General features: G+C 44.1%; 2 protein-coding genes across 2 annotated transcripts in view; both read left to right on the top strand.

Moving 5' to 3' along the window:
* Nucleotides 1–6303: 6303 nt before the first annotated feature.
* Nucleotides 6304–20361, top strand: LOC132386096 (uncharacterized). Its single transcript, XM_059958396.1, has 7 exons — nt 6304–6450; nt 10671–10736; nt 11107–11152; nt 11769–11886; nt 16037–16158; nt 16889–17037; nt 20229–20361. The coding sequence occupies exons 2-7, from the start codon at nt 10678–10680 to the stop codon at nt 20359–20361; spliced, it is 627 nt and encodes a 208-aa protein (XP_059814379.1). The 5' UTR covers nt 6304–6450; nt 10671–10677.
* Nucleotides 20362–20481: 120 nt separating this feature from the next.
* LOC132386095 (uncharacterized) overlaps nt 20482–25931 on the top strand; it is a 54636-nt gene continuing 49186 nt past the window's right edge. The window contains exons 1-2 of the mRNA XM_059958395.1: nt 20482–20665; nt 25452–25518. Of these exons, the coding sequence (XP_059814378.1) occupies nt 20482–20665; nt 25452–25518 (251 nt within the window). The remainder of the gene's footprint in view (nt 20666–25451; nt 25519–25931) is intronic.

The following is a 25931-nucleotide window of genomic DNA, read 5'->3' as shown; positions in this document are numbered from 1 at the left end:
GACCTGTCTGATATTAAATTCTACCACTTATTCTCAGCCCATCTTTCCAGCTGGTCCAGGCCCCACTGCAATCTCTGAAAGTCCTCTTCTCTTTCCTCTACACGCTTTAAGTTCGTGTAATCCGCAAGAGTGGCGATCCAGACAACCTGCTCTCGTATCCAGTTCACTGTCTCACTTTAAATGCTAAGCGACTGAACTTCCTTGACCGACTTCCCATGGGTCAAGATCTCATCCAGAATCTTGTGGATTGTCCACAGCCTTGCGATCAAACGTTCTGATTGACAGTGTCGAAATATTCTATAAGAATGGTTAAACACGACCTGCCCCGCTCAAAGCTTTGCGAATATTCCTGATCAATCTTTCACTATACAAACGCTATATATCCGGCCTCTCAGAATGCCTTTCAATGAAGTTCATTGCAATTATTTTTGTTAATATCAGGTTCGCTGACCTACCACATCCTGGTTTATTTTGAGAGACCATCGTAAACAGCAGACCAACATATTTCAAATTGTCTGATGGGATATGGTTTGTTGAAGGTTTTCTGTAAAGTTATCTAAATTAGTACCTAGATATTCTAACGAGAGAATGTGCAGTACTTGTTCGGCCATTAGGGAAAGAGATAGAGCAGGTAACAGAAACTTTTGCAAGGAAAACTGTGGTAACAATGCCTTTAGTTTTAAAAGAAATACGTATACATAACGGTAGGTCTGGTCCGCTGTTTTGAATTCTACATTGGAGGAAGCCTGATGCCGATGGTATCAGAAAGGAACATGCAAGTAGGAATTGTGACAGCCTGTGTTCTGGCAAAAGTCTATTTGGCAGCTGGCAGGCCTTCAAAAGTAAAATTTTGAGAGTACAAAGATCATAGGTGCCTGCCAGAATATGACGTAATGTTAACAGGTGTAGGGCACTTTGTTTTTAATGATATTGAGACCTCTGCGAAGAAGCAAAAGGAGATGGTTAACAGATCCAGACAGATAAACCCAAATGAGGTGTTTATGGATCATGGGAATTCAAGAGAATACTTAAAAAATACATCAGGCTTCTAAAAGAATTCATGAGTTACCTTAGAAAACGTGGTTAAAAAAACAATCCAAAGGTATTCTACAGATATAATAAAAGCAAAAGGTTAGCCCGGGACAAAATTGGTTCTTTGGAATATCAGATGGCATTACCTGTGGGAAACTGAATGGAATGAGGAAGAACTAAATACATTTTGATGCGGTAACTACTCAGGAGACAGGCACGGATTATTAAAGTCATGCAAAGCGACATCAACTTCGTGGACTGTGTAAAGATTACAGAGGAGGAGATGTACGCAGCCTGAAGCAAAATAGTGTGCATTATGGTTGAAAGCGTGTTACTATGGAACTGAAGGAAGCGAATGCAAACATTTCGGCGACCCAGCAGCGATATTTACATCATCCTTAGTGACAGATCAGGTAAGAGAGGATTGGAGGACAGCCAATGTTGCTCGTGTGTTCAAACAAGGCTCTAAAAATACCCCAGGATATTATAGGCCACTGAGCCTGATATCAGCAGTGCGAATCTTTGAGTGTATTGTGAGCGATCCGACATGTAACTATTTCATTAGTCATAGACAGATTACGGATCAGAGGCATGGTCCACTGAGTAGTAGAAAAAGTGCAATTAATCAGTCATGAGTGTATTGTGAGCGATCCGACATGCAACTATTTCATTAGTCATAGACAGATTACGGATCAGAGGCATGGTCCACTGAGCAGTAGGACAAGTCCAATTGATCAGTCCTGTGGCTGCAGTTATTTGTCACCTATATGACCAACCTGGATCACAATGTGGTCAACTGGATCAGCAGTGTTGCGGGTAACTCCAAAATGGGGGTGTAGTAGATAATGAGGAAGGCTATCGTGACTTGCAACGGGATGGATCGAGTAGAACAAGCGGCTAAAAAAGGTAGATGAAATTTAATGCAGATATGTGCGAGGTGGTGCACATAGGTAGGACCAACCAAGCTAAATCTTAAACAATGAACTATTGGGAGTGTATTGGAACATTGGACCTGGGAATAGAGTTCCTGAATTCATGGTAGGGTGCCAGCACAAGAAGATGAGAATGCATTTGGCACATTGTCCTTCATAAGAATGCTAGTGAATAAAAAAATGGAATGTTATGTTTAAGTTTGTAGATATTGGTACGATATTGGTGAGGCATAATTTGGAGTTTCGTGTACAATTTTCTTCACCTACCTACCTAGGATAGATGAAAATAACATTGAACGATTAAAGATAACATTTGCAAGGATGTTGCCGGGCCTGAAGGATCAGAGTTATGAAGGAATTTGGAACAGATTAAGACTTTATTCCTTGAAAGGGCGAGCACTGAGGGGTTCTGATCGTGGTATACCAAATTATTAGCTCAAATGCAAGCAGTTTTCCAGGAATGTAGGGTGGGACTACAAAAAACGGTCATGGGTTAAGGCTGAAAGGTAAGTAGCTTAAGTGAATGACGAAGGTAAATATCTTTACTTAGAGGGTTGTGAGCGTGTGATACGTGTTGCTAGCATAGCTGATGCATGGAAGCGATTTCAACCTTTAAGAGGATGTTGTATGGCCTAATGGATGGTTGGGATATGGAGAGCAATGGCGCCGTTCCAGTTAGGTGGAGAAGGCATTGTAAATGGTTCGGCACTTCCTGTGTTGCACTTTTCTATATCTCTGACTCTGTGAATCTATTTGCTATCCTCCAATCTTCAGATGAATCATCTATCGCAAAGCACTTAATTTTCTCTTCTAAGGCCCACAAAAATCCTGCATTTGCCTTCCACAAAGTCCATGGGATATCTTGCCAGGAACTGGGGATTTATCCACCCTCAGAAATGGCCTACTTCTCTGTAAACTAGATAGGACTTATGGCTTCACTTTTGCATTCTCCCACTTTAGATTTTGTGACCGCCTCCCGTGATCTTCCTCATTTCTTTTGTGTCCACATATAGATTACTATTCGGAACTTCCACAGGACCAATTTTGTACCTTGAAACTCTTTTACCCTCATCATATTTATAGAATCCCCATGGGATATTCTTTATACTATCTGCTAGGAAAAGAATATATTTATTTTTTTGCTGTCCAGATACGTTACTCTTGATTAACTTAAACTACATAAGTACCTCAACTCTTCCTTCCTCCCTCCCTTCCTTCCCATACAACTTTTGTTTCTTAAACATTGCCCCAATATTTCTTGAGGATGAAGGCTCTCTAAACTTCATACAATTTCTTTTTACTCTGACAGTGTCATATTGGCTTTGCACTCTCTATATTTCTCTTTGGAAGACCTCCCACTGTCCAAGTATACCTTTGCCAGAAAACAATCTGATCAAATCCACACCTGCCGGTTCATCATACAAATTGCCTTTTCTGCAGTTCAGAATATCATCCTAGGGACCGCAATGTCTTTTCCCGTAGATACTGTGAAATTAAAATGAATTATGTACAGTGGATCCAAAGTGTCGCCGTAAAGACATTTATTTCACCAAACCTGACTTACTCCCGAATAGGCGATCTAGTATAACACAGTCTCTGGATGGGACTTCTCTGCACTGATGAAGGAAATCTTATTGAACGCATTCGACGAACTGTATGCCTTTTGTGGTCTAAGAGTCCCAGTCAATATATAGAGATTAAATTAGCAACTATAACCTCATGTGTCTCACAACATGCTGCGAATTTTCTTCAAATGCGTTCCATCTAAACCTCATGGACTTCTCTATACAGCCTCTCCCACGTATCTCATTTCTATCCCTCCTCTCTCTATCTCCACCCCAGCTCCTTCGCTCCCAGCTCTTTCCCCCTTTCTCCCCGGCTGTCGCCCCGTCTGCGACCTTTTGTCTCATTCTCTCTTCTATTATCTCTTCGCTCTGCCTCGTCGACTTCGCCTATGTCTACACCTCTCTCACTGTCCTCCATCCCTTACACACTCTCCCTCCCTCTTCCTCTCCATACTCTTACCGTCTCGCTCTCTATTCCTCACCCTCCACCCTCAATGTTCAACTTCTTCTCATCCACAGCACCTCAACGCACTCCCTACCCACCGCTACCCTGGACCCTCGCCATCACTATCACTTTCCAACTCGACCACACCCTCGCACTCAAACTCACATGCATCTTCCTGCGTCCGTATACCCATCATCCCTTCACCCGTTCACACGGACTCTCAATCATATTGGCTCTTCTGCATTGCACTACAGCGCAGTCTCACCGTGTCGGCCTGCCTCCCCCTCCCAGCCACTTCCATGCCCTCAGACTCGTTTTACATTCGACTTCCACATCCCCGTGCGCCCTCTTACCCTCACTCTTCCCTTTCACTTCTCCTCGCCATCAACCTCGCTCTCCACTTTCCCTAAACCTCAACTTCAGAATTTCTCTCACCCTCATTCTCCCCATCATCCCTCCCTTATATCAACAACATTTTAAAGGTAATTGGCAATTGTATCTGGGAAATGTTGGAGCTTGAATACTATGAGCAAACTTATTTATTTTGAGAAGTGTCTTTGCTGAGAATGCAATGAGCTGGTTTATTTAGAAGAGTCAGGAGAATTCTCTTCAAAGCACCTCCAGATGTTTCGAGTCTAACTCAAATATAAATTGACCTTTGGTTATGTTCTTCATTCAAGGTACAAGTGGTCATTGCTGCAGCAGAAATGGTTAAATGCAAGATTAAAGCGACTATGTTCACATCTGAACGTCAGTGTTTTCTCGAACCGATTTGACTTGACTTTTTACAGGACGGCCGCTCCCTGTTCTGTGGAATTTGCCGGGGCAGGCAGCCAGTTACATACAAACGCTGAGCTCCGACTATCACAAAAAAATACAACCCGCAGCATCGAAATCAGTCAACAATCTGGCAGCTTCGCCCTTCATTTCCAGCCCATGAAAGCTATCGGCCTCCAACATCGGCTGTTCATTTTCCATGCACGAATGCAGCCTGATCTAATGAATTCTTGCAGCCTTTTGTGTATTTTCATGTCTACGAAATGTTCGAGAAGGCGCGTATGAGGCAGTGAGTGGGCAAAGAAACTACTTGACCACATCGACAATGTCAGAATATTTGTGGGGGATTGAGATGAGCATACTGATATTTATTTCATGTCTTTGTTTCAAAGCACCCAATATCAGTGTTTCTTCTCAGTGATCAATAAGTTGTCAACAAATAGGTTTCAATGGGTACATTTACTGCCAGAGATTTGTTTACAATATACCTCCTGAATGTATGTTTTTTTTCTTCGCAAACATTCACCAACACCGATTACTGTCTCAAGGAATGACAGTAAAATGTTAGAAACCAGCTCCCCCCTCCTACGCATAAGCAGCAGTCATCCTCACGAGCAAAAATGCATCTGCATCTTCTCCCGAGCATTCAAGCGTTTAGCAAATTATCAAAAAAGCTACATACTTGCAGTATCCCGAAAACTACTCGTTCACAGTTTTCCTATATAACACAGGCTTGGTCTCCCTCCATAATAAAGGAAGGAACGGTCTCTCTGTTTCGCAGCGGGAGGGAAGACGTAGCAAAACAACTCGCCGATTTATGGTGTTAAAATCTGTTGCGTCGTGAAATATGTGTATATACAATTTCTCACAATGGCCAACTGAAGCAAATTTTCCATTACGTTCAAGGACCAGTTGCTGACTGGAGTTGGGGTGAAGAGCTGTAAGGAGATAGACGTGCCGAATGCGGGATGAAAGCGCACGTATTTCAAGCTAAGTTTAAATCAGCTTATTGTGGAGTAGCAGGTATGAGGGGCCGAGTGGCTTACTGCGCATAAGCATGTTCAGAAATGTCCCTGACAATTGAATTAATGTAAATCGATCCGATGAACGCTCGCGAAGGCACACGAGTATTTTTCCTTGATTGAACGTAGCAGCCTTTGGGTGCAAACATTTCCTTCAACTCCCGCATTGAACTGTTTCTCCCGCTTTAAAAATACAAATAAATTGTCCTGAATCGTGAAGCTCTTGGAAAATCTTTGAACAAAGTTTTTCACATGTGCTGTGGGGGTAAATTGTGGAAAGTGTTTGTTTTGATTTCAGAAGAAAGACGGCTCCCGGAACCGGGAGAGTTGTGCAATATTTGAGGTGGGTCTCTTCCAGCGCCGGGAAGTCCCGTTCCCACACCGGGTGGAGCCTAGAACCTCCAGAACCAGATCAAATCAGCAACCTGGGATCCGCTGAGCAAGTGTCCCCGCCCTGTTGGTTCTGTTTGATCAGCAAGGAGGAAAAGTGTGATATCGACACGGAAATCCAGACAGACCCTACGCGAACTCGGCGGAAGGTGAACGCAGCTTCTGATATTCCTGTCTGTGATTCCTCCATTTACTCCACTCCCCTCTCCTTCCGCTGCCGGTGAGGGTGTGTTGGGACTGAATTGACCCGGGTCCGCAGTGCACTCCGACCTGGTTCAACAAGCGTGGTAAGTTTTGTCTCCGATTCTCCCTAATCAGATGACCGTTTACAGCTTATTCCACGAACGAGGGAATTCAATAGAGAAGGGAGCTCTGAACTGTTCATTAACAAATCTATTATTGATCAAATAGATTAAAAGAAACGACGTCTTTGCCTTCACTCGCACTCTCCAGTTGGTTTCTACAGAGTCAGTGAAGAAGAACTTCCGTAAACGATAGTGATATTCGAAATGTCCCATGTTTTATGGTCCTGTCTCCCATTTCTCTCGCTCTGTCGATCAGCTTGCGTTGCCATTTCTCTCTCTCTCTCTCTCTCTCTCTCTCTCTCTCTCTCTCCCTCTCTCTCCCTCTCATTCCATCTCTCTCTCTTCTCTCAATCACTCATTCTCGCTCACACACAGTCACATGAATTGAATTCAAACTGACTACAAACTGACCACAGAATAACAGCGACTATGATATTTTACTGTTGGAACTTCGCAGTTGAAAGTGCCGACGAGGGAGGTTTTTTTTAACTAAACCCCAATATATAGACAGAGAGATTCAGATTGTACATATCATGTTTTTTGTATGTAACAGAGAGATTTAAATACAATACTAAACTAGCTTTGTTCACGGTTGAAGGTGAGTGCGGAATCCCGAACCGTTTGGATTTCCTTTCAGCAGAGAAGCTGCTCGCTGCTCTGAGGAATGTCTGCATGTCGGAATCCGCCCTGCCGACAGGCAGGAGCTTGCACAGAGAAAGTGTTCTATGAGTCTGACAAAACAGCGAAACTGCCCGCTCCCTCATATCTATTAAATATCCCTCACCTGTTTGTATGGAAGGAATTTAGTATAAACGCTTGAAAGTATATCTACATGTTGGTAAAACATTCTTGGTGAATTAAGGCGATAATAGGTCTGGTATATATAGCATTTCGGGTCTTAATTTCCGATAACCCCATGGTATGTGTTTCGGGTCAGTAATCAAGAAGTCATTGCTCTCCTGTTACTCACTTCAGGCGGTGCTGGCCGTTGCTTTACTGTAGCTTCCTACCTCCACTGTCAATAGTTTCCACAATGTATGTCAAGATTAAAAACAAACTTCCAACCACTGGCTACGTTTTAAAGCCATCGTGCGATTAGTTGTCCAGCCAACATGTGTCCCGTCTCCAAAACTTGTCATAGCCCTGGAATGCATGTTGTTTTCTCTTTGTGCCAGTGTTTCTTGCGGGTGTTTCGATCTGATCTCCTCTATGTCTTGCAGAATACTTGGATTCTGTTCAGGATCTCAATACATAACAAACAGCGATGCTGGGACTGACCAGTTACATAAAGTGGTAGGCGGCATTGCAGAGCGAATCCACTTTCTTTGCAATATATGAACACGAAAGATTTTGACTACAGTGCACCTATAAACCAATTTAATGAGTATGGATCAAAGCATTTGCAAGTAACCTGTCGATGACAAAAAATATTGTACTAAGCAAATCGTCCTGATTGTTGATATAGGTTATAAGCAACAATGGACCTCACACGGACACCGTTCTGCTCTCCTTGTCTACCCCCATGCACACACTGCTGTCTGTATGTTCCTAATTTACGTTTTCTCTTCGTTTCCCCCACTGGCTGTTCACAAAATCTGAGTATCAGCTGGATGTTTTGCAGCAATTTGTACAAGTTCTTCCAGCTCTCATCTGGAAGCTTCAATTTTCTTTCCTTGATTCCGGATGAAACATATTTGAGTCTTCCCGAATAGATTTTACGAAAGGGAGAATGCAAAATGACAGGATGCATGGACACAGAAGAGGAAGAGTCCATCATGAAACGAACACCTAAGACACGCCTGCACTCACCCCTCTAGAGTGGGGACTATGGGTTCAGAAGCACTAGCCAGATGCTGGGAATTGACGGTGGGTCAACGATTTCCGGGGACGGGGGGAAGGGGTAATATGGGTTAGATGTTCACCCTTGTTTTTCCCGGTTATTCTTAGACGTTGCAGTGAAGGTCATCGATGGACGTTTTCCGTCTGTTAGAACATAAATCTGTGGGAAGGTTGCAACATCTGAAATTATATGCAAAATTATTTGAACACAAATGTATAGACAACCAAGAAAGGATTTTATTTGCACTGTTGTAGGCTGATACTGACCATGAAAGCTATGAAATGGGGAAGGAAATCGTGGAGTTGTGTTGTTGGCCAGTGGCCATTGACTGAGCTCAGAAGCCCATGTCTCCGGGACATGAGCAGCGTCTCAGAGCGGGATCAGTGCAGGGTCAATTTTTGCTTGTAACCTAGATCAACAATCAGGATGATTTGCAGCAGCGTCTGCAATTCAAGTGTCCTTTTCGAGCAGTAGGAGCAAGTATGCTTCCAAAAGCCCGAGATGTCATTTTGAACAGATCCCTAAACCGGCAGTGTCCTGAGACCGGCTATGTGCAGAGTGAAATGAAGGAGATGCCTTACCATCACTGATGAGCGGAGCAGTGCCTCCCGGTGACATTCTTCTCTAAATGTGGCTGGGCGATGGGGATGCAGACTTTGTCATTGGGGAAAACAGAAGAACAAAACCATATCGTCTTTATCCCACCCAAACGACGACAGGATCAGGCAGAGTACTGTGTTGAACATCTTGATGAGGTTAAACGCTGAGACTCGGTTGACGATCACACAACAAACAGTGCGGCTAAGTTAATCGCTGGCGGGTTGGCAGACTACGTGACGTCGTAAGTCACTCTCAGTTGTGTTCAGGTCGCAGAGGATCATGGTAATGTGGTCACAGGTAAAATTTTCGAGATTTCTGCACACACTAATAACAAGGTGTAGCTGTGAGTGAGTGGTTGAAAACATGAAAGATGGATAACTGTAAGCATGTCTGCTTTGGTGCAGAATGCAGAATCATTACTAACTGAAGAGAGATCTGCTGATGGTGATGGCCAGATTCCGGAGCTGTGCCACCACACCAGACCATCCTGGGGTGACAAATCACGAACTCACTGCCAAAATGATTGTTTATATATTATTCCCAGGCAGCCTGATTACTGAAGTGAGAAAGGTTCGTTTCAATTTTGCTCTGCGTTTTTTTGCCGATACAATCGGAACTTTATATACATTATGTGGTGTAGTGTGTGTTTTTGTGGCAGCAGTTCAGAACAAAGACAGAAGAATCGCAATGAATAAAACGAGATGGGTGGGTGGATACTCGAGGAAATCTGCAGATGCTGGAAATTCAAACAACACACACAAAATGCTGGTGGAACACAGCAGGCCAGGCAGCTTCTCCTTATAAATGCTGCCTGGCCTGCTGTGTTCCACAAGCATTTTGTGTGTGTTGGATGGGTGGGTAGACTGATTGATAGATAGATGTATAGGTGTATAGAAAGGTGCATACATTGATAGATGAATGGATAGATAGAAAGATGGAAATTTCTCCAATTGCCAGGGACACAGCAGGCTGGAACACATTGTTTCGGATCATGCTTTTGCTCTGTCATCTGGAGGTGATGTTGTCCAGCCGACTCCGGGTCAACTATAGTACCACTGACATTTCAAGCAACGCGGTGTGCTTTGTTGAAACGGTATCGTGTTAAGACAGGAACTCTGTAAATTGAAATAAATAAATATTTCGGCCAGACTCCAGATGTGGAAAGAGGAAGTGGTGACAAATTCATTCCAGAAACCTTCACTGATCCTGAGGCGAGATGAAAAAATATATAGTTTGGGCATTGCAGAATGTAGGACACCATTGTAGGAAGATACTGAATTTCTCTTTTCAAGTAAAAGTCGATTATCGCATTGTTTTATCTCATACACAGAGATTCTGTGAAGAGCATGTTTTGAACAACACACAAAGACTCTCTCCCTCCCGCAATTTTCTCCCCTTCCGTTTCTCGCCCATCCTTTTCCTCTTCTTCTAGGCCTTCTCTCTCGCCGTTCTTCCTTCGCTTTCCCCACTGAACAGTTTGGATTTATTTTCCTAGAACGGAGGAGATTTAATAAGGTATTCTACCTGATGGAGAGGATCAGGAAGACATGATGAAGACATTAGGAATCGTATCCGATGTATCAGATTTTTCAATAGAACACACTATAGATTTGAGGTGGGGAGTGAGAGTTTCAGCAGAATTGTGGAGTGTTCATCTTCAACCAGTTGTGTTGCTGGACGAAGGGCTGACGGCTGTACAACTCTGTAAATGGTCCTAAGCCACTGACAAGTGCTAAATAGTGACTGCTCCTGTTTCCTGCAGGGTGAAGATGCTGCCTGTCTACTTGCTGATTGCCTCGCTTGTCACTGGGGCTGACTTGACTGAAAGGTAAGGACTGAGCGAAGTACATTTAATCCGCAACCCTACATCCGTCACTCTGTCCCAATAACTTGCCCAGCTCCACTTCCTATCGCAGCTGTACCTAGACCCGCATCTTATCCTTGCCCTGCTTTTCTCTCCGGGACGGCATCGGTCATCAACCCAGCCTCCTTGCAAACAAACTGCCCCCCTTCCCATTTACCCGGTTCACCCCACTGTATCCCTGTTACACTTGTGTTTTATTTTGTTGTTGACCGAGACCATGACCTGCGCTGACTCACTCCTGATGATCCACGGTACTCTGGAGTGTGAGGGATGTCTGTTCAGGTGTTGGAACTGATTCAGCTGTTTATTTCTCTCAATGTGTTTCTGCTTTCAGTCCTTGTCTGCTGTCTGATGTCCTGTGTACCACTGCGGACTATCAGGTAATGAGATCACGAATATCACTCCTCCTCCCCCCCCCCCTTCTACAGACAGAGCCACCCTCTCTCCTTCAATCGCATCAGTCCATTTATACCATAACCCGTTTCCATGCAACCTTTCAGTCGTGTATCAGAACTCAGCGTCTTCATTTGTGCCTCCAATTACCAGTCAGTGCCTGGCACAAATCACATTCTTCAGCAACAGCCGTGAGCAGCTTCTTTCTCGTCAGGCCGTATCAGGAACTAGGGTGAATAGCATCGGATCCTTTGCCACTGGGTCTGAACCCGAATACAACTTACCCCTCATTCTGGGATTTCAGCAGCAACAGGAGGACTACAGGCAATTACCTGCAACATTAGCCTGGGAGGGAAGGTGTGAAGAGCAAAGTAAAAAGTATCTGTCGTTTGTCCATTCTTTAGAGCTATAGCATGATATTCACTGGATAACATGAGAATAGGAGGATATGCACATAGTTTAGTGAGTTGGATTTATTTTAATTTACTTAGCCAATTACTAACGAATAAACCTTATTCCACCCTCTCCGCCCGGCTCTGAGCCTCACACCACCGTCCCCCTCTTCCAACTCAGCAGAATAACAACACCATCGTCTATCAACAGCTCCGGCGTTACAAAGAATCGGTCTGGGTTGGAACACACGTGGATGTCAGCATCAGCCCCAAGGTTGACACTTCCATGCAGCGCCTATTGAGCTATACAAGAGGGGGAAACTCTGAAGGTAGGTGGGGCGCGGGGGTAGGGTTGGATAACAAGAAAGAAGCGGTGAGTGTCACGGCCCTATTGTAGGGGCGCTGCCCGTTTTGCGACTTCAACATTTCAAAGCAACTCAGTCTGTGTCTCTGCATGCGTCTTCCCCTCGCGAAGAGCCCGGCCAGTCCTGTCGAAATCTTTATCAGGATGAACACACTGGTTACAGACAGTTGATCAATCAGTTGAAAACAGCGGCAGTCCACATGGCTGATCCACAAACCCTGGTGAATTCAGGTTTAGTAGTTGCATCACATTCCAAGGTAGGGTTTGTGAATGTGGAAAGCATATGGGAATCAGATAATTAGACTGGATCTAAAACACAGCCGAGATTAGCTGTCAGTTTAATGAACAGCAAGTTACACTATCATCAATCTGAAAAATTACAGAAGGCTACAGACCCTCCGGCGCACGATGTTGTGCCGAAATTTTAACTACACTGAGATCAATTTAATCCTTTCCTCCGACACAGCACTTCGTTTAAGCTGTCTTCCCTGTGCCCATCCCGGAGTTTGTTCAATGTCCCTAAAGTATCCGACACTTTCTACGCCATAGGAAGCGCGTTCCACGTACTCACCACCCTCTGTATGTAACTCTGCATCCACCGTATGTGTTCCTCCAATCTCACTCCAGTTCTGCTTCCTTGTGTTAGTCCTTCCTATGATGGGTAAAGGTCCAAGCATCTTTCTTCTTCTTGAGCCCACTGTCCCATACTGGGACACCGGCAACTGACAGGAGCTCGGAGGGTTCTTTACCCTTGACTAGACATTCAGACTCTCCCGATGAGAGGGATGATTTATTTTACAACCCTAACCCATTCTCCTGCTTTTACCACACTGACTATTCAAAAATCTGCCAACCTCCGCTTTCAATATACTCAATGACTCGGATTCCTAGTCCGGGAAACATCATCGTCTCGTCCACTCTATCAAGTGCTTTCACTATTTTATATAGTTCAATGAGGTAACCCCTTATTCTTCTGAACTCCAACGAGTACAGGCGTACTCGATTCTGGTCAATTCTGAAGCCCTTCATACCCTGAATAATTATTGTTAAGCTCTCCTGTACCGACTTCAATACCAGCACACCATTCCTGAGGTACGGAGCTCCGACCTGCTCACAGTACCCCAGGTGAGGTGGGACCAATGTCTCCTCCTGCCTGGAACACTGTTTCTCGTCCCTTCAAAATGAATGCTCTAGGACACTACCTATTGGAGACGTTCTCCCCCTCTGAATTTTGAAATTGCACCGTTTTTTGTAAATATACTTCGGATTTATTCTTTCTTCTAAAGTGCATGTAAACGCATTCCGTATGCAACTTTCCATCTGTCACTTGTTTACTCATTCTCCCAAACTGCATCAGTCCTCCGGTCGTTCAGCTTTTTCAGTAGCTTCTTGCAATAGCAACTGTACTCAATTATTTTCTCCCGAAGTCATTCTTCACCCAGAAAAATAATCAGTGATCCAAGAACCTGAAGCCCCTGCACCAGCTTCTCAGCCACTCAAATATCTGCCAAATCATCTTTCATCGATTCGCAATGGCGCGTGGGACAGTTTTCAATACAGGAATTACTATCCTTCGTCTCAGCAATCTGCCCAGCTCTCTAAATTCTCTCTGCAGCACCTCTTTGCGTTGCCTTCTACGTCATTGGCACATATAAGTGCCAAGGTAGTTCGCTGCTCTCCTTCCTTCTCCAAAATAACACCGAAGCGACCCCATATTTCTCTTACCGTTGTACCCGAGATGCAAAGTTCACGTCCAGCGAATCTCCTGACTGTCCCTCCGACTATTGAATCCTGATCCACAGCCTTTTCTCCCTCTTTCCCTTCTGCACACGGACATATGCTTAGTGCCAGTAACCACATGTCCGGGCATGTCCCTGGGAGGTAATCCCCCATAAGGTGCGATGCGTCAATTTAACTCAAAATTAATAGGGATCAGAAGAGAAATGCGCCATAAATTCAATAATCTAATTCCTTGGAGTATAATGCAAAAAGAAACGACCCTAACATAGTTCCAATTGGAACACCACCAGGTATCAGCAGCCAACAAGAAATGGCTCCATTTATTCCCTTTCATTTCGTCTTAGCAAGCAGTCACTATTTTATCCATGCTAGAATCATTCCTGCAATACTACGGGATCAAAGCTTGAAAACCAGCCTAGTGAGTGGCAACTTGCTGAAGAGCTTCCGAAAATTCAGGTACACAGGATCATCGTATTCACTTTTTTTTCTATCCAGGTTATTATCTTATTAATTTTTTATGAAAATTAACATAGTGTCAAGAAAAATAGATGGTTAAATTCGTAGCTCAAGGATTAGAGTGGGAGAAGTGGTTTGAAATCATGGGAAATTAGCACAACAATTGGGAATGGAAGTAGCCATAGCAGTGGGAGGGGCTGAAACAGGACCGGAGTGAATCACATAACGAGGGATGTGGACAGGACCTTACATTAATTTGTAGAGAAGTGATTCGAGAAATGTGGATAAAGTACAAAGAAAAAGGACCTTCGTGACAAAACACATTGATGAAGTTAGAGCAGTAGATGTAGTGTATACGGATTTCAGCAAGGCATTTGACAAGTTACCCCATGCAAAGTCTATTGAGAAAATAAGCAGGCATGGGATCCAAGGGGACATTGCCTTGTGTATCCAGAACTGGCTTGAACATAGAAAGCAAAGTGTGGTTGTAGACTGTCCATATTCTACTTAGAGATCGGTGACTAGTGATGTGTCTCAGGGCTCTGTTCTGCGACCCCTACTCTTCGTTATTTTTATAAATGAGTTGGAAGAGGAAGGGGAGGGATAACTTAGACAACCTGCTGATGACACAGACGCTAATAGTGTGGGATACTGTGGAGGGTTGTCAGAGGTTATAGCGGGACACTGATAGGATGCAAAACTTGGCTGAAAAGTGTCAGATTCTACCCATAGGAAATTCAAAGCTGCTATGCAGATTAACTCTGGTTAATAAAGCATACGGTGCATTGGCATTCATCAATCGTGGGATTGAGTTTAGGAGCGGAGAGGGAATCTGGCACACTGATGATAAATTAAAAGTACGGCTGTGTAGCATGAAAGGGTTAAATTGATCTCAGTGTCAGTAAAATGTCGGCACACCATCTTGCGCCGGAGGGTCAGTACCGTTCTGTACTTTTCAGGTCGACGATAGTGTAACTTTCACTTCAGTAAACCTATATCGAGCCCTGTCTAGAGAGGAGAACAGATGGGCGTTGTTTTCCATGCGTTACAGAAGGCGTTTGATAAGGTGCATCGTAAAAAATATACATGTGAGAGGGATACAGATAGTTGGGTGTGATATATTAGTATGGATAGAGGATGAGTTAACTCAGAGAAAGCACAGTCAGGAGACATAGGTGTTACATAGGCGAGATTCTCCTTTGTCTATCCTGCTTAATAACTTTTTAAATACTTATGCAAACTGGCATACCGTTAAGTACATTGGAGAGTTAAATGCGTAGTTCAATTTTCAGTGTGGGTGTAGTGGGGATGTATTCGTGGGAATTTGGCAACAGTTCTTGGGAAGGAGGGAGTTGTACCTGAAACGTGATCGCCCCTGAATCCTAGGGAATCACATAAATAGGGCTGTAGACATGAGTTTAAAAACTAAATTGTAGGAGAATGGTTTATTTAGTTTGAATAAAGTGAAAAAGAGTGGATAAAAATAATGACATGTAAATGATAAAAAACAGAAATTTAAGAGTTAAGTGAGGAAAAGTCAAGCATAGAAGTGTAAAAGTTTGCAATATTTTAAAAGCACAATGAGTGTAAGGGCACTTCATTTGAATGTGGCTATAGGTTCATCGAACCTTTCGCAGAACTCACCAGGTTTGCTAAGAATGTCTGTGGTGTGTTGGTCTTCATTGTCTGGCGTCGTCGCAGGAACAACAGGATTTCTTTGTGAAATTATTGGAAAAAAATCAAGAATGGCAGATAATGCGGTGGTCTCTGTGGGAGTAGATAGTTAGGTTGATCTTAAAGTAGTTATAATTTCATCAGAACATGGTAGGATGGAGGTCCTCCTTCGCTTTCTATTGAAATTCCTGTTTCTGTTTCCAGTGAGAAATATAAATCTTTTCAACTTTCTTCATCACCCCCAGAATTGTGGATCCAAAGCAATGGACAATTTCTCATTTCATTCACCGGAGATGGAGAGATTACAATGTATTTGTTGGTTCCCGAAGAACTTTGGGAAAACCCTCCAACACCAACAAGCCCACAAGTGAGTACCAGCTGGAACCTGAGCGGTCATTATATTTTGACTGACCCGAAGGCCGAGGGCGAAATGCGGTCGGGAAGTGGATGGGGAGGCCTGCTCAATGGGGTGATGGTTACATTTTTGTCAGTCTTTCAGCTATTGAAGCTGGAGACATGCTTCGGAGGGAGGAATGCTGGTGTCGGCCAATGTGAGGGATATTTAGGACCAGAGTATGTCGATGTTTTTCAGGTCGCGCGAGACACTGCTCCTCGTGATGCTTTTGATGTTCGTTATTAAGGGACAGTGTTTTGATCTACTTAAGTGCAAACAATAAATTACGAAGAATTCAGCACAGTTTCCTCAAGGGGAAATTACACCCTGCAAATTAGTTGGGATTCCTCGAGGACACAACAGACAGGTTTGACAAAGGCGAGTCAGTCGCTGATAAATAAATGTATCTGAATCAGAACCTGAGGCCGCACTAGGGTCAGTGGATGTGGCAAATCGGGAAGTTGGAGGCACTGGCGGATGTGCGGGGTAAAGGTGAAAGCAAGTTTCATTTGGGAGGTCTCAGGATCAGGAAGGGACTGCAAGGGAACGTGTCGCCCATCAGGAGAGTAGGGTGAGTTGAAGCAAAACCGGGAGGTCATCTCAGATATGATCTTCTACCTGAGTGAATAGTCGGACAGGACCGATAAATGGGCGTGTATCGTACTTTTCCTGTTTCAATTTCTACGGTGTTTGTATCCTGCAGGCGTTTATAACTCGTTTCCCGACGATGGACGTGCTCTCCAGGAGGATTCGTTGGAATGCCATGACCCAGGCAAATGACTTCAATCGCACGCTCACGGAGCAGAATGCCAAATTCAACAACTCCTTCTTCTTCGTGTCTTTCTGCAAAGGGTAGGTAACACACCGAGGCGTGTAGTTGAGTCTGCTGTGCAGCCAGTGCCTAGCGGGGCATAGAAATGTCTCTCCTCGCCGTTTGCCAGGAGGGAGAGTACCTGCATTCTGTTCGCAGCCCACGACTCCGATGGCGAATCCTTGTGGATTTGTTATGGTCATGGAGAATTGTATTCCATCCTTGTGCTTCTCAATTTTTCCTGGCAGACTTCTGAAAATAAAAGCGTGCTGACTTGAATCATTTTTATTCGATACTTCAAAATAATTCTAAATGTCATCCTCAGAAAAATTTTGCCAGCAACTAAGTTGGACGAAATGACTCTGAAATATTGTTCATAAAACTAGATGATGAAGGAGGTGTTGGGCCAAGTGGCCCATTGGTCTGTCGACAGTTAATAATGTCTGATTCATTATCTCCTTCAACCCTATTCCACTGTATTCTCCCTGTAAAATTTGATACCTTTGCTAATCGAGATCCTATCAACCTTCACTTTAAATATCCACAAGAACATGGAATCCACGTCCATGTGTAGCAGTGAATTCCTTGGATTCACCATCCTCTGGCTGAAGAAATGCTTCGGCATCTCGATACTAATGGGAAGTCCCTCTATTCTTAATTTTGCACTCTGGTCCACTCTATCTCGGCAGTTCAGCAGATCCCTGCTCATTGTTCTAACCTCCTGCGAGTACATGGACAGACCCATCCAACTCTCCTGTGACGATAACGCTGGCATTTCCGATAGCATTCTTGTGATTGTCCTCTTGAACATCGACAACGCCAACGCACACTATGCTATATAAGGAGTCCACAACTGCTAGCAGTACACTGAATGTATAGTGATCAGTGTTTCATAAATCCTCAGCATTACCTCTTTGCGTTTGCATTTCAATCCTCTCGAATTGAATGATGACTGCATTTGCCATCCTTGTTGTTAACAGACGTTGCATGTTTCATCATTAGGGAATCCTGCAAGAAGATACCAACACCCATTTGCACATCTTATTAATGGATGTTCATACCGTTGAGGAAGTTGTTTGCGCCTTTATTCATTCTTCAAAAGTGCATGGCCATCAATTTCCTAAAACAGTATACCATCTGACAAATCCTTGCCTCATTTCCAAATCCATTTTGGTACTTGTGAATTTCTCCGACTTCCTCAAACTTCGGCAGCAGCACCCCCCCCCCCCCCACCAACCCCAACCATCCTTCTCACTAACCTTGGTATCGTTTGAAGAAAGTGGACACAAAGCCAGACATTCCGTATTCCAAGTCATTTACATATTACGTGAAAAGTCCCAATGACAACACCGATTCCTAAGGAACACCTGCACCGGTCTCATGTAGGAGACATTGTTGACCTGCAAATATACTTTAAAGCACGGTCCAGGGCATATGTACCTTCAGGTATGTCAGCCTCCTGATCCACCTCCAGTCTGTTCAGCTTCCGGATCTGCCTTTAGACCTTTTAGCTTCCCGATGTAACTTCAGACGATTTAACCTCCCGAACTATGATTACACCTTTGCTTCCGGATCTACATTACTCATATCTTCCTGATGATTTGATTTCACCTTTTGCCAGCAGAGCATTACCATCCCCTTTTCCTTCCTTCCTACACTTTCGATACAATATGCATCCTTTGGACATTAGGTTACCAGCTACAGTCAATATTCTTTTTGCCATGGCTGAGTGAAGCCTGCAAAAACATACTCGCTATTCTGGAACTGTGTTTCAAATTCATCGAACTTACAGAGTACAACTTGGGTATTAAAAAAAACGCCCTCAGTCCCGTAGTCACCCTTTTCAATTCAACATTGCTGCGAATCCTGTTGACTGCAAATCTATTCTATTATCAGACTCTCCTTGCTAGCCGCCTAACTACACACTGGCACTGTTTTAAAACCAACTACCACAAGTTTATCGCTATCAAACGCTTCTCATCAACCTGCTGAATTGATTTAAACATACATGTATCCGCAAGTTCTTTGGATTTCTCCGGTCTCCGGGTGTAACTGTCCCTGCTGTACAGAACATGTCTTTCCCCTGAAGGTATCCCAATGATCCATAACTCCTGCCACTGCCCCCTGCACCAGATAGTCAGTAATGCATCGGTCTGCAAATTCCTTCTATTTTTACCTTCATTTGTACGAGGAATAGGGAGCAATCCGGCGATTATCATCCTTGAAGTCCTCTTCACATGCTTTCTACCTAATTCCCTAAAACCACTCCTTCTGACCTCATCACTACGTCTACCTATGTCATTGGTGCCAATATGCAGCAAGACTTCTGGCTGCTAATCATTGCCCTTAGAAACATTGAAAACTCGCAGCACGACACCAGCCCTTCGGCCCACAGTGCTCTGCCGAACATGTCCATATCTTAGAAATATCTAGGCTACCCCACAGCCGTCTATTTTTATAAGCTTGTACCCATCCAGGCGTCTCATAAAAAAAAACCCTATCGTTTTCGCCTCCACTACCACCGTCAGCAGCCCATTCCACGCACTCACCGCTTTCTGCATTAAAAAAAACGTAACCCCGGCATCTTTCGGCACATACTTCCAAGCGCCTTAAAGCTGTGCCTTCTCGGTTTAGTCATATCTGCCCTCGGGAAAAAGAAACTCCGGCAAAGCACATGATCAATGAAACTCGTCATCTTGTACTCCCCTATCAGGTCACATCGCATCCACCGTCTCTTCAAAGAGAAAGGGCCGAGTTCACTCAGTCTATTCTCATAAGGCATGCATGCAAATCCAGGCATCCTTCGAAATCTCCTCCGCACCCTCCACATCATTCCATTAGTGAGGTGATCAGAGCTGAGCACAGTACTCGACGTGGGGTCTGACCAGGGTCCAATATAGCTGCAACATTGCCTTTTGACTCTTGAAATCAATCCCACCGGTTACGAAGGTGAACCTTGTTAACCACAGAGTCAACCTGAGCTTTGATTGTCCTGTGGGCTCGGATCCCAAGGTGCTGGATGGATGGGTGGGATCCTTAGTAATACAAAGCGCCCTGCAAATGCATCACTCCTGATAAGTTCCCCAGATTACTGTCAGGGATTTCCGTATGAACCTCTCAGCCGTTCTCACTGTCAGTTGTAGTGACTCCAGGGCCGATTCTCCTCTGTTCCTATGCCAGATGGAGAAACAATTGTCAAGATGTTAGCAGTCGTACTTCCTCTAATTTGCAGCTCAGATGGGTTTGGGAGCTTGGCTTGCCCCAGTCTATGTCGGATTGAAGTTGCAGCTGTGCTTCCCTGTTCAGGGGTTATTAAGTCACCAGGTGAGGCCATCGCTAATGTGAACTCCAAGAAACATTATTGATGAGTACTCATGTTAACAAACAAAATTATTCTCAATTGGAGAATTCTTGGGTGAGGGGGTGCTACAAGGGGAAAGCGAAAGCGGAGTACCTCTCCCACAATTCTGTCCACTCGGCTCAGAATGCTCCGGAGCTGTAGTCGGAGGATTTGCTGGAACTTCTGCGAGTGTTTGAAGCTAACATCACAGGAAAATGGGAACCAGTATAATAGCGCTGAGGACGAGTCAGCAGGTTTTGAAGTAAATGATGTGTGTAACATGACTATAAGAAAAGACATGCCAATGGTTCCGCACAAATGGAGACAAAGTAAGCAGCTAAATTGTACCTCACAGGGATAATTCAAAACGGCAAATAATGCCGGACTAGACGTGATGTCATTAAACAGGCACAGTGTTTTGAACAATGTAGACGAACTCATGGCGCAATTAGAATTAATCAGTATGATATAGGGGGCGCCGGTGAGGCATGGTTAGCAGAAGGCCGTAGTTCACAGATCAGTATCGAAGCATCTTTGCCTCAGAATGACAAACAGGAAGGCATCGGCGGTGGTGTGGCTCTATTGGTAAGAGATGGAATTACATCTCTAAGAAGAGAATAACGACAGAAGATTTTGAATCTTTGTGGGTGGAGTTAACGAAATATTAGCGTAAAATATTAGTTAATAGTGCTAGTAATACTAGCAAAGGAGTGCGGATAAGGTTGCAATGGAGCTGAAAAAAAGGCGTACAATAATGGTAATGGCTTGATTGTAATGTGGGAATTTATTATGCAAGGGTTTGGCGAAATTAGTTGGTGTCGGATCGCCAGTGATGACATTTGTTGAATGCCTAGTAGACGGCTTCTTATGGCAGTCTGTTTTCTAACCAATTAGGCGAAGGCTATCTTAGATTGGATGTTGTGATTTAACGAACATCTTATTCGAGCGCTTAACGTATAGTAAGCCTTATGTGATCAGAACATGATTGAGTGGGGACTGAAATTTGAAAGGGAGAAGCATAACTCACATGTATCAGTATCGCAATGGAATAAAGCGAGTTACGGAGGGATGATGCACGAGCTTTCTCAGGTGGATTGGAGGGGCATACGGGAGGTGATGACGGGAGAGCAGAGATAGCTGAAGTTTTTTGGAATAATGTATAAAGCACAGGATAGTCAAGTTCCACAGAGGAAGATGTTCTCAAGTGGCAGAGGAAGACAATCTCTTATTGTCACCGATTCTTAAAACTTGTCTTCCAATGTCCATTTCTTGCCCGGTTTAATCGCACAAAGTGCATTGCTGAGATCTCACGTGATCGTCAACCGCTCGGTCTTTAATCCAGTCCATGTGCTCAGCATTTTCCATGTTTCATCGCTCACCCGAGATCTGGTCCGTCTCTGAACTCCCCTCTCAGACCCCCCCCCCCCCGATCGCAGTTCTGCGTCGCTCAGCATCCCGCTGTGCTGGCAGCTCCTCTACTTCTTTGTTACCTTCCTATTCTTCAAACTCATCCTTTTTTGAGATGAACTGATTTAATGTTCTGACAACGAGTCAGAACAGAGGGACGCTGTGTCAGAATTGAGAACTGGTTCAAAGGATAGAATAATGGGCCGGGCAGCAGGTGTGTTCCAGATAACGCAGACATAATTATTTATACTTTCCCCCACATGAAGGTCAGACGCAGCATACGTGCACTTGGAAAGGGGTAAGTGAGTCTGTGCGCGGGGTGATAAGTTAACCAAAAGTGTTGCTGCACGCGTTGGGTGCTGAAACTGACGAAACGTTCGGATGTGCTCAGGTAACACCTGCGACCGTAGCTCGTTAAACTGCCTCATGTGAGGCGCCTTGTGAAAATCAAAGAACTCAGCAACAATTGACTTTACTTTCCTTTAGCTGAGGATGAGCCAACGTTTTCACAAGTAGATGATGTGTGTGAAAAATGCCTCTCAGGGATGATAGATCAATGATTGAGAACAAACACAGACAGAGCATAAAGGTAAATTCTGCTGCAAAATTCAAAGTGGCTAAGAATACAATAGTAAAGAAGTTGTATTTAATGCACGCAGTATTCTGAATAAGGTGAACGACTGTGTTGTTATGACGTCATTGGCAGTTACGACAGAATGCTGTTCATTGTCTTTAGTTCGGCATTCAATACTGTGACCCCTTCCAAGCTGATCGCCAAAGTTCGTCAGCTTGATATCACCTCATCCCTCTGCATTTCGACCATGGACTTTCTGACCAACAGACCCCAATCTGCTATGTTCGACTAACTCTCCTCCTCCATTCTCATCCTGAATACGTGCGTTCCTTTAGTCTGTGTGCTGAGCAATCTTCTGTAATCCCTATTCACCTATGACTGCGTTCCTGTACGTTGTTATGAATCTATAATCAAGTTCGCAGACGTCACCACAGTGGTTGTCCTGATCACAGGGGATGAAGAGAAGACCAATACGGACGAGGTCCAAAACCTGGATACGTGCTGTGCCGACAGCAACCTGGCCCTTAGCACAGAGACCAAGTAGATCCTTGTGGTCTTCAGGCATACTAAGAGCCACACTCATGTCCCCATCTACATTAACGGAGCTGTAGTGGAGTGTATATAAAATTTCAAATTCCTTGCTGTCCACATTTCTGACGATCTTACCTGGTCCCTGAACTCCTCCATCCTGATCAAAAATGCGCAACAGCTCCTTTTTTCCCGAGGAGCCTTTTTTTCACCTGTGTCTCAGGATACGGACTAACTTTTATCGCTCTACTATTGAGAGCACTAACTGCATCTCAGTGTGGTATGGCAGTTGTCCCGTATCGGACTACAAAGCACTGCAGCGTGTGGTTAAAACAGCCCACTTGATTAACGGCACGAAATTGCCCACCATTGAGAACATTTACATTCAACGCTGCCTGGTCAGCGCATAAAGATTTATTAAGGATGCATCTCACCATAACCATGGAATTTTTACTTTCCTCCCATCCAGTAGGCGTTGCAGGAGCCTCCACTCTCCAACCAGCAGGTTCAGGAAGAGCTTTTTCCCTGAGGCTGTGACACTGCTGAACCTCACATCACAGCGCTAAACAGTTTTGCATCCATATTGTACTATCTCAGTACTTTTATACTTTTGCGCTGTACCACTTACTTTTTATACCCAGTTGTTTTTTTATATAACAGTAGTGTGGCTCTGTTGGCAACAGATGGGACGAGATCTTCAGAAAGAGGCGACAACAAAGGTGGAATCTTTGTTGGGGTAGATAGGAAATTGTAAGAGAAAAATACACATTGTGCGAACCATATGTAGGCCTCAAAATAGTAGACAAGATGTGTGGCTTAGATTGCAAAGGGAGCTAGAAGAGGCATATAGGAAGGAAAATGACACAATCTTAACGGGAAGTTAAATCTCAAGGCCATTGGGAAAATCTGTTTGCCAACGCATTGCAAGTGAGGAATTTGATGAATCGCTGTAAGATGGCTTTTTAGAGCAGCTTGTTCTCGAACCCATTCGTGGAAAAACATTTTAGACATTTTAGGTTTTTTCCGTAATAATTCAGGAAGTGTGACGCATATGAGCTCTTAGGAGTCGGTGATCATAATCTGATTCAATTAATACTGCACTTTGATCGGAAGAAGAAGTATAATTCACATCTAATACTATTGCAATGGAATAAAGGGAATTACAAGGGCTTGGGTGATGTGCTTGCCCATGTGGATCGGTGAGGAATATCGGGGAGGATGATGGCAGACCAGAGATGACGGAAAATTCTTGGAATAACTCAGAAGGATTAGGATACATATGTAACAGAGCAGAAGAGTTTGACAAGTGAATGGGGTAGGCAACCGTGGCAGCTCATGGACGATAAATACTGCATAAAAACCACGGAAATGGATTTTAATTCAGCAAAAGTGAGTAGGGAGCTTTTCAATTCGAAAAACGGGCATCCAAACAGGTATAAGTGTAGAAACGATGACACATGAGAGCAGTCTAGTGAATACGATAAACCCAGGACACAAGAAGTTGTTTTATTTTAAGTTATATAAAGCGAAATAAGGAATTTAGAGTTGATATTGAAACATTGTAAAATGATGCTGGTGCAGTGGTACTGGGGGCAAGAAATCGCCAATGAACAACAGTTACGTTACATCTGTCTTCACTGTTGAACACACTAGCGTTGCACCAGACGGTCGTGAATATCAGGAAGCAGATATGAGTGCCGTTGCTATCAGAAATGAACAAGTGCCAGGGAAACTTCAAAGACTTCAGGTGTATAAATCACGTTGGCCATTTCTACTACCATAAGACCATAAGACAAAGGAGCAGAAGACGGTCATTCGGCCCATCGAGTCTGCTCCGCCATTTCATCATGAGCTGATTCAATCTCCACTTTAGCCTGGCATACTCAAAGTTATTGCCTGTACACATGCAATTGAATTTTCCGCCTTATCTAACGAATCCCTCTCTGTAGACTGGTTGCCGCACACCTCATCGTTCTTGAATGTTGGCCAAATTACTGGTGTCTTCCGCAGTGATGGTCAATGTAAATACTAATGGCGCTCATCCACCATATCCCTGAATCCTATTCAAACCGCTCCAGCATCATGTTCAATTTCAAATTATTCCTTCTAGACTATTGCTAATGGTTGTTCAATTTATAATTGTTCCTTCTGGACTCTTGCATATTGTTTCCTTATCTAAAAATTTGTTCTTCTACGATCCCTGTGTTGTCCGTCTTAATTGGACAAAGTGCGTTCATGAGGTTTCACGTCATTATCCACGGCCAGACATTCAACTCATTTCACGTGCTCGGCCTTTTGCCCTGTTTAATAACTCACCCGAGCTTTGGCCCAGCTCTCGACTCCCCTCGCTGCTCACTGCCCGTCTCGGTTCTACATCGCTGAGCATTCCGCTTTGCTGGCACGTCCTCTAAACCTTTGTTTATTTCACATTCTTCAAACTAACTTCAAACTAACTCACTTTTCAAATTAACCTGCTCGAATGAATTGACAGCGAATGAGAAATGTGGTACGCTTTGACAGGACTTGGAAATGGACCAAAGGGTGGTTTAAGAAGCCGGGGCGTGATTACGCGTTACTGAGAAAGATGTTTCTATTTTTCTCCACAGGAGAAGCAGATGCAAAACATCTCCACGTCCGCGACGTTATAACAAGTAAGTGGAACTCGAAGACTAGGTCTGTGCACGGGGCGAGTAAAATGTTGCCGTATCGGGTGGCTACTCCTCCTGACGGACGGGTCGGGAACGCATCGGTAACACTATGCTTTCCTAGCTCGTTAACCAGCTTCCGAGACGTCTAGACCTCCCGCATTGCAAAAACACCGCCGCTGTACCAATTCTCGCTAACCGACGAGGAATGGAGAAATAAGATCACGTGATAAATTTGCCGATAATTCCCCACCGCCTACGCTTGAAGATCTTGGACAGTGGCACTCTAAAACCTAACACACACAAGTGCATTGCCGCGACTCACGCGCTTGAATTTTCCGCTTTCCCATTGAATCCCTCTCTGCTGATGTCCGCACAACAGATTTCCCTTGAGATGTTGATCAGCTCACTGGTGTCTTCCACAGTGAATATAGACTCAAA

Source organism: Hypanus sabinus, unplaced genomic scaffold (genome assembly GCF_030144855.1).
Source record: "Hypanus sabinus isolate sHypSab1 unplaced genomic scaffold, sHypSab1.hap1 scaffold_100, whole genome shotgun sequence".
Classification (NCBI taxonomy): Eukaryota; Metazoa; Chordata; class Chondrichthyes; order Myliobatiformes; family Dasyatidae; genus Hypanus; species Hypanus sabinus.
This window is presented reverse-complemented; position numbering and strand designations above follow the sequence as displayed.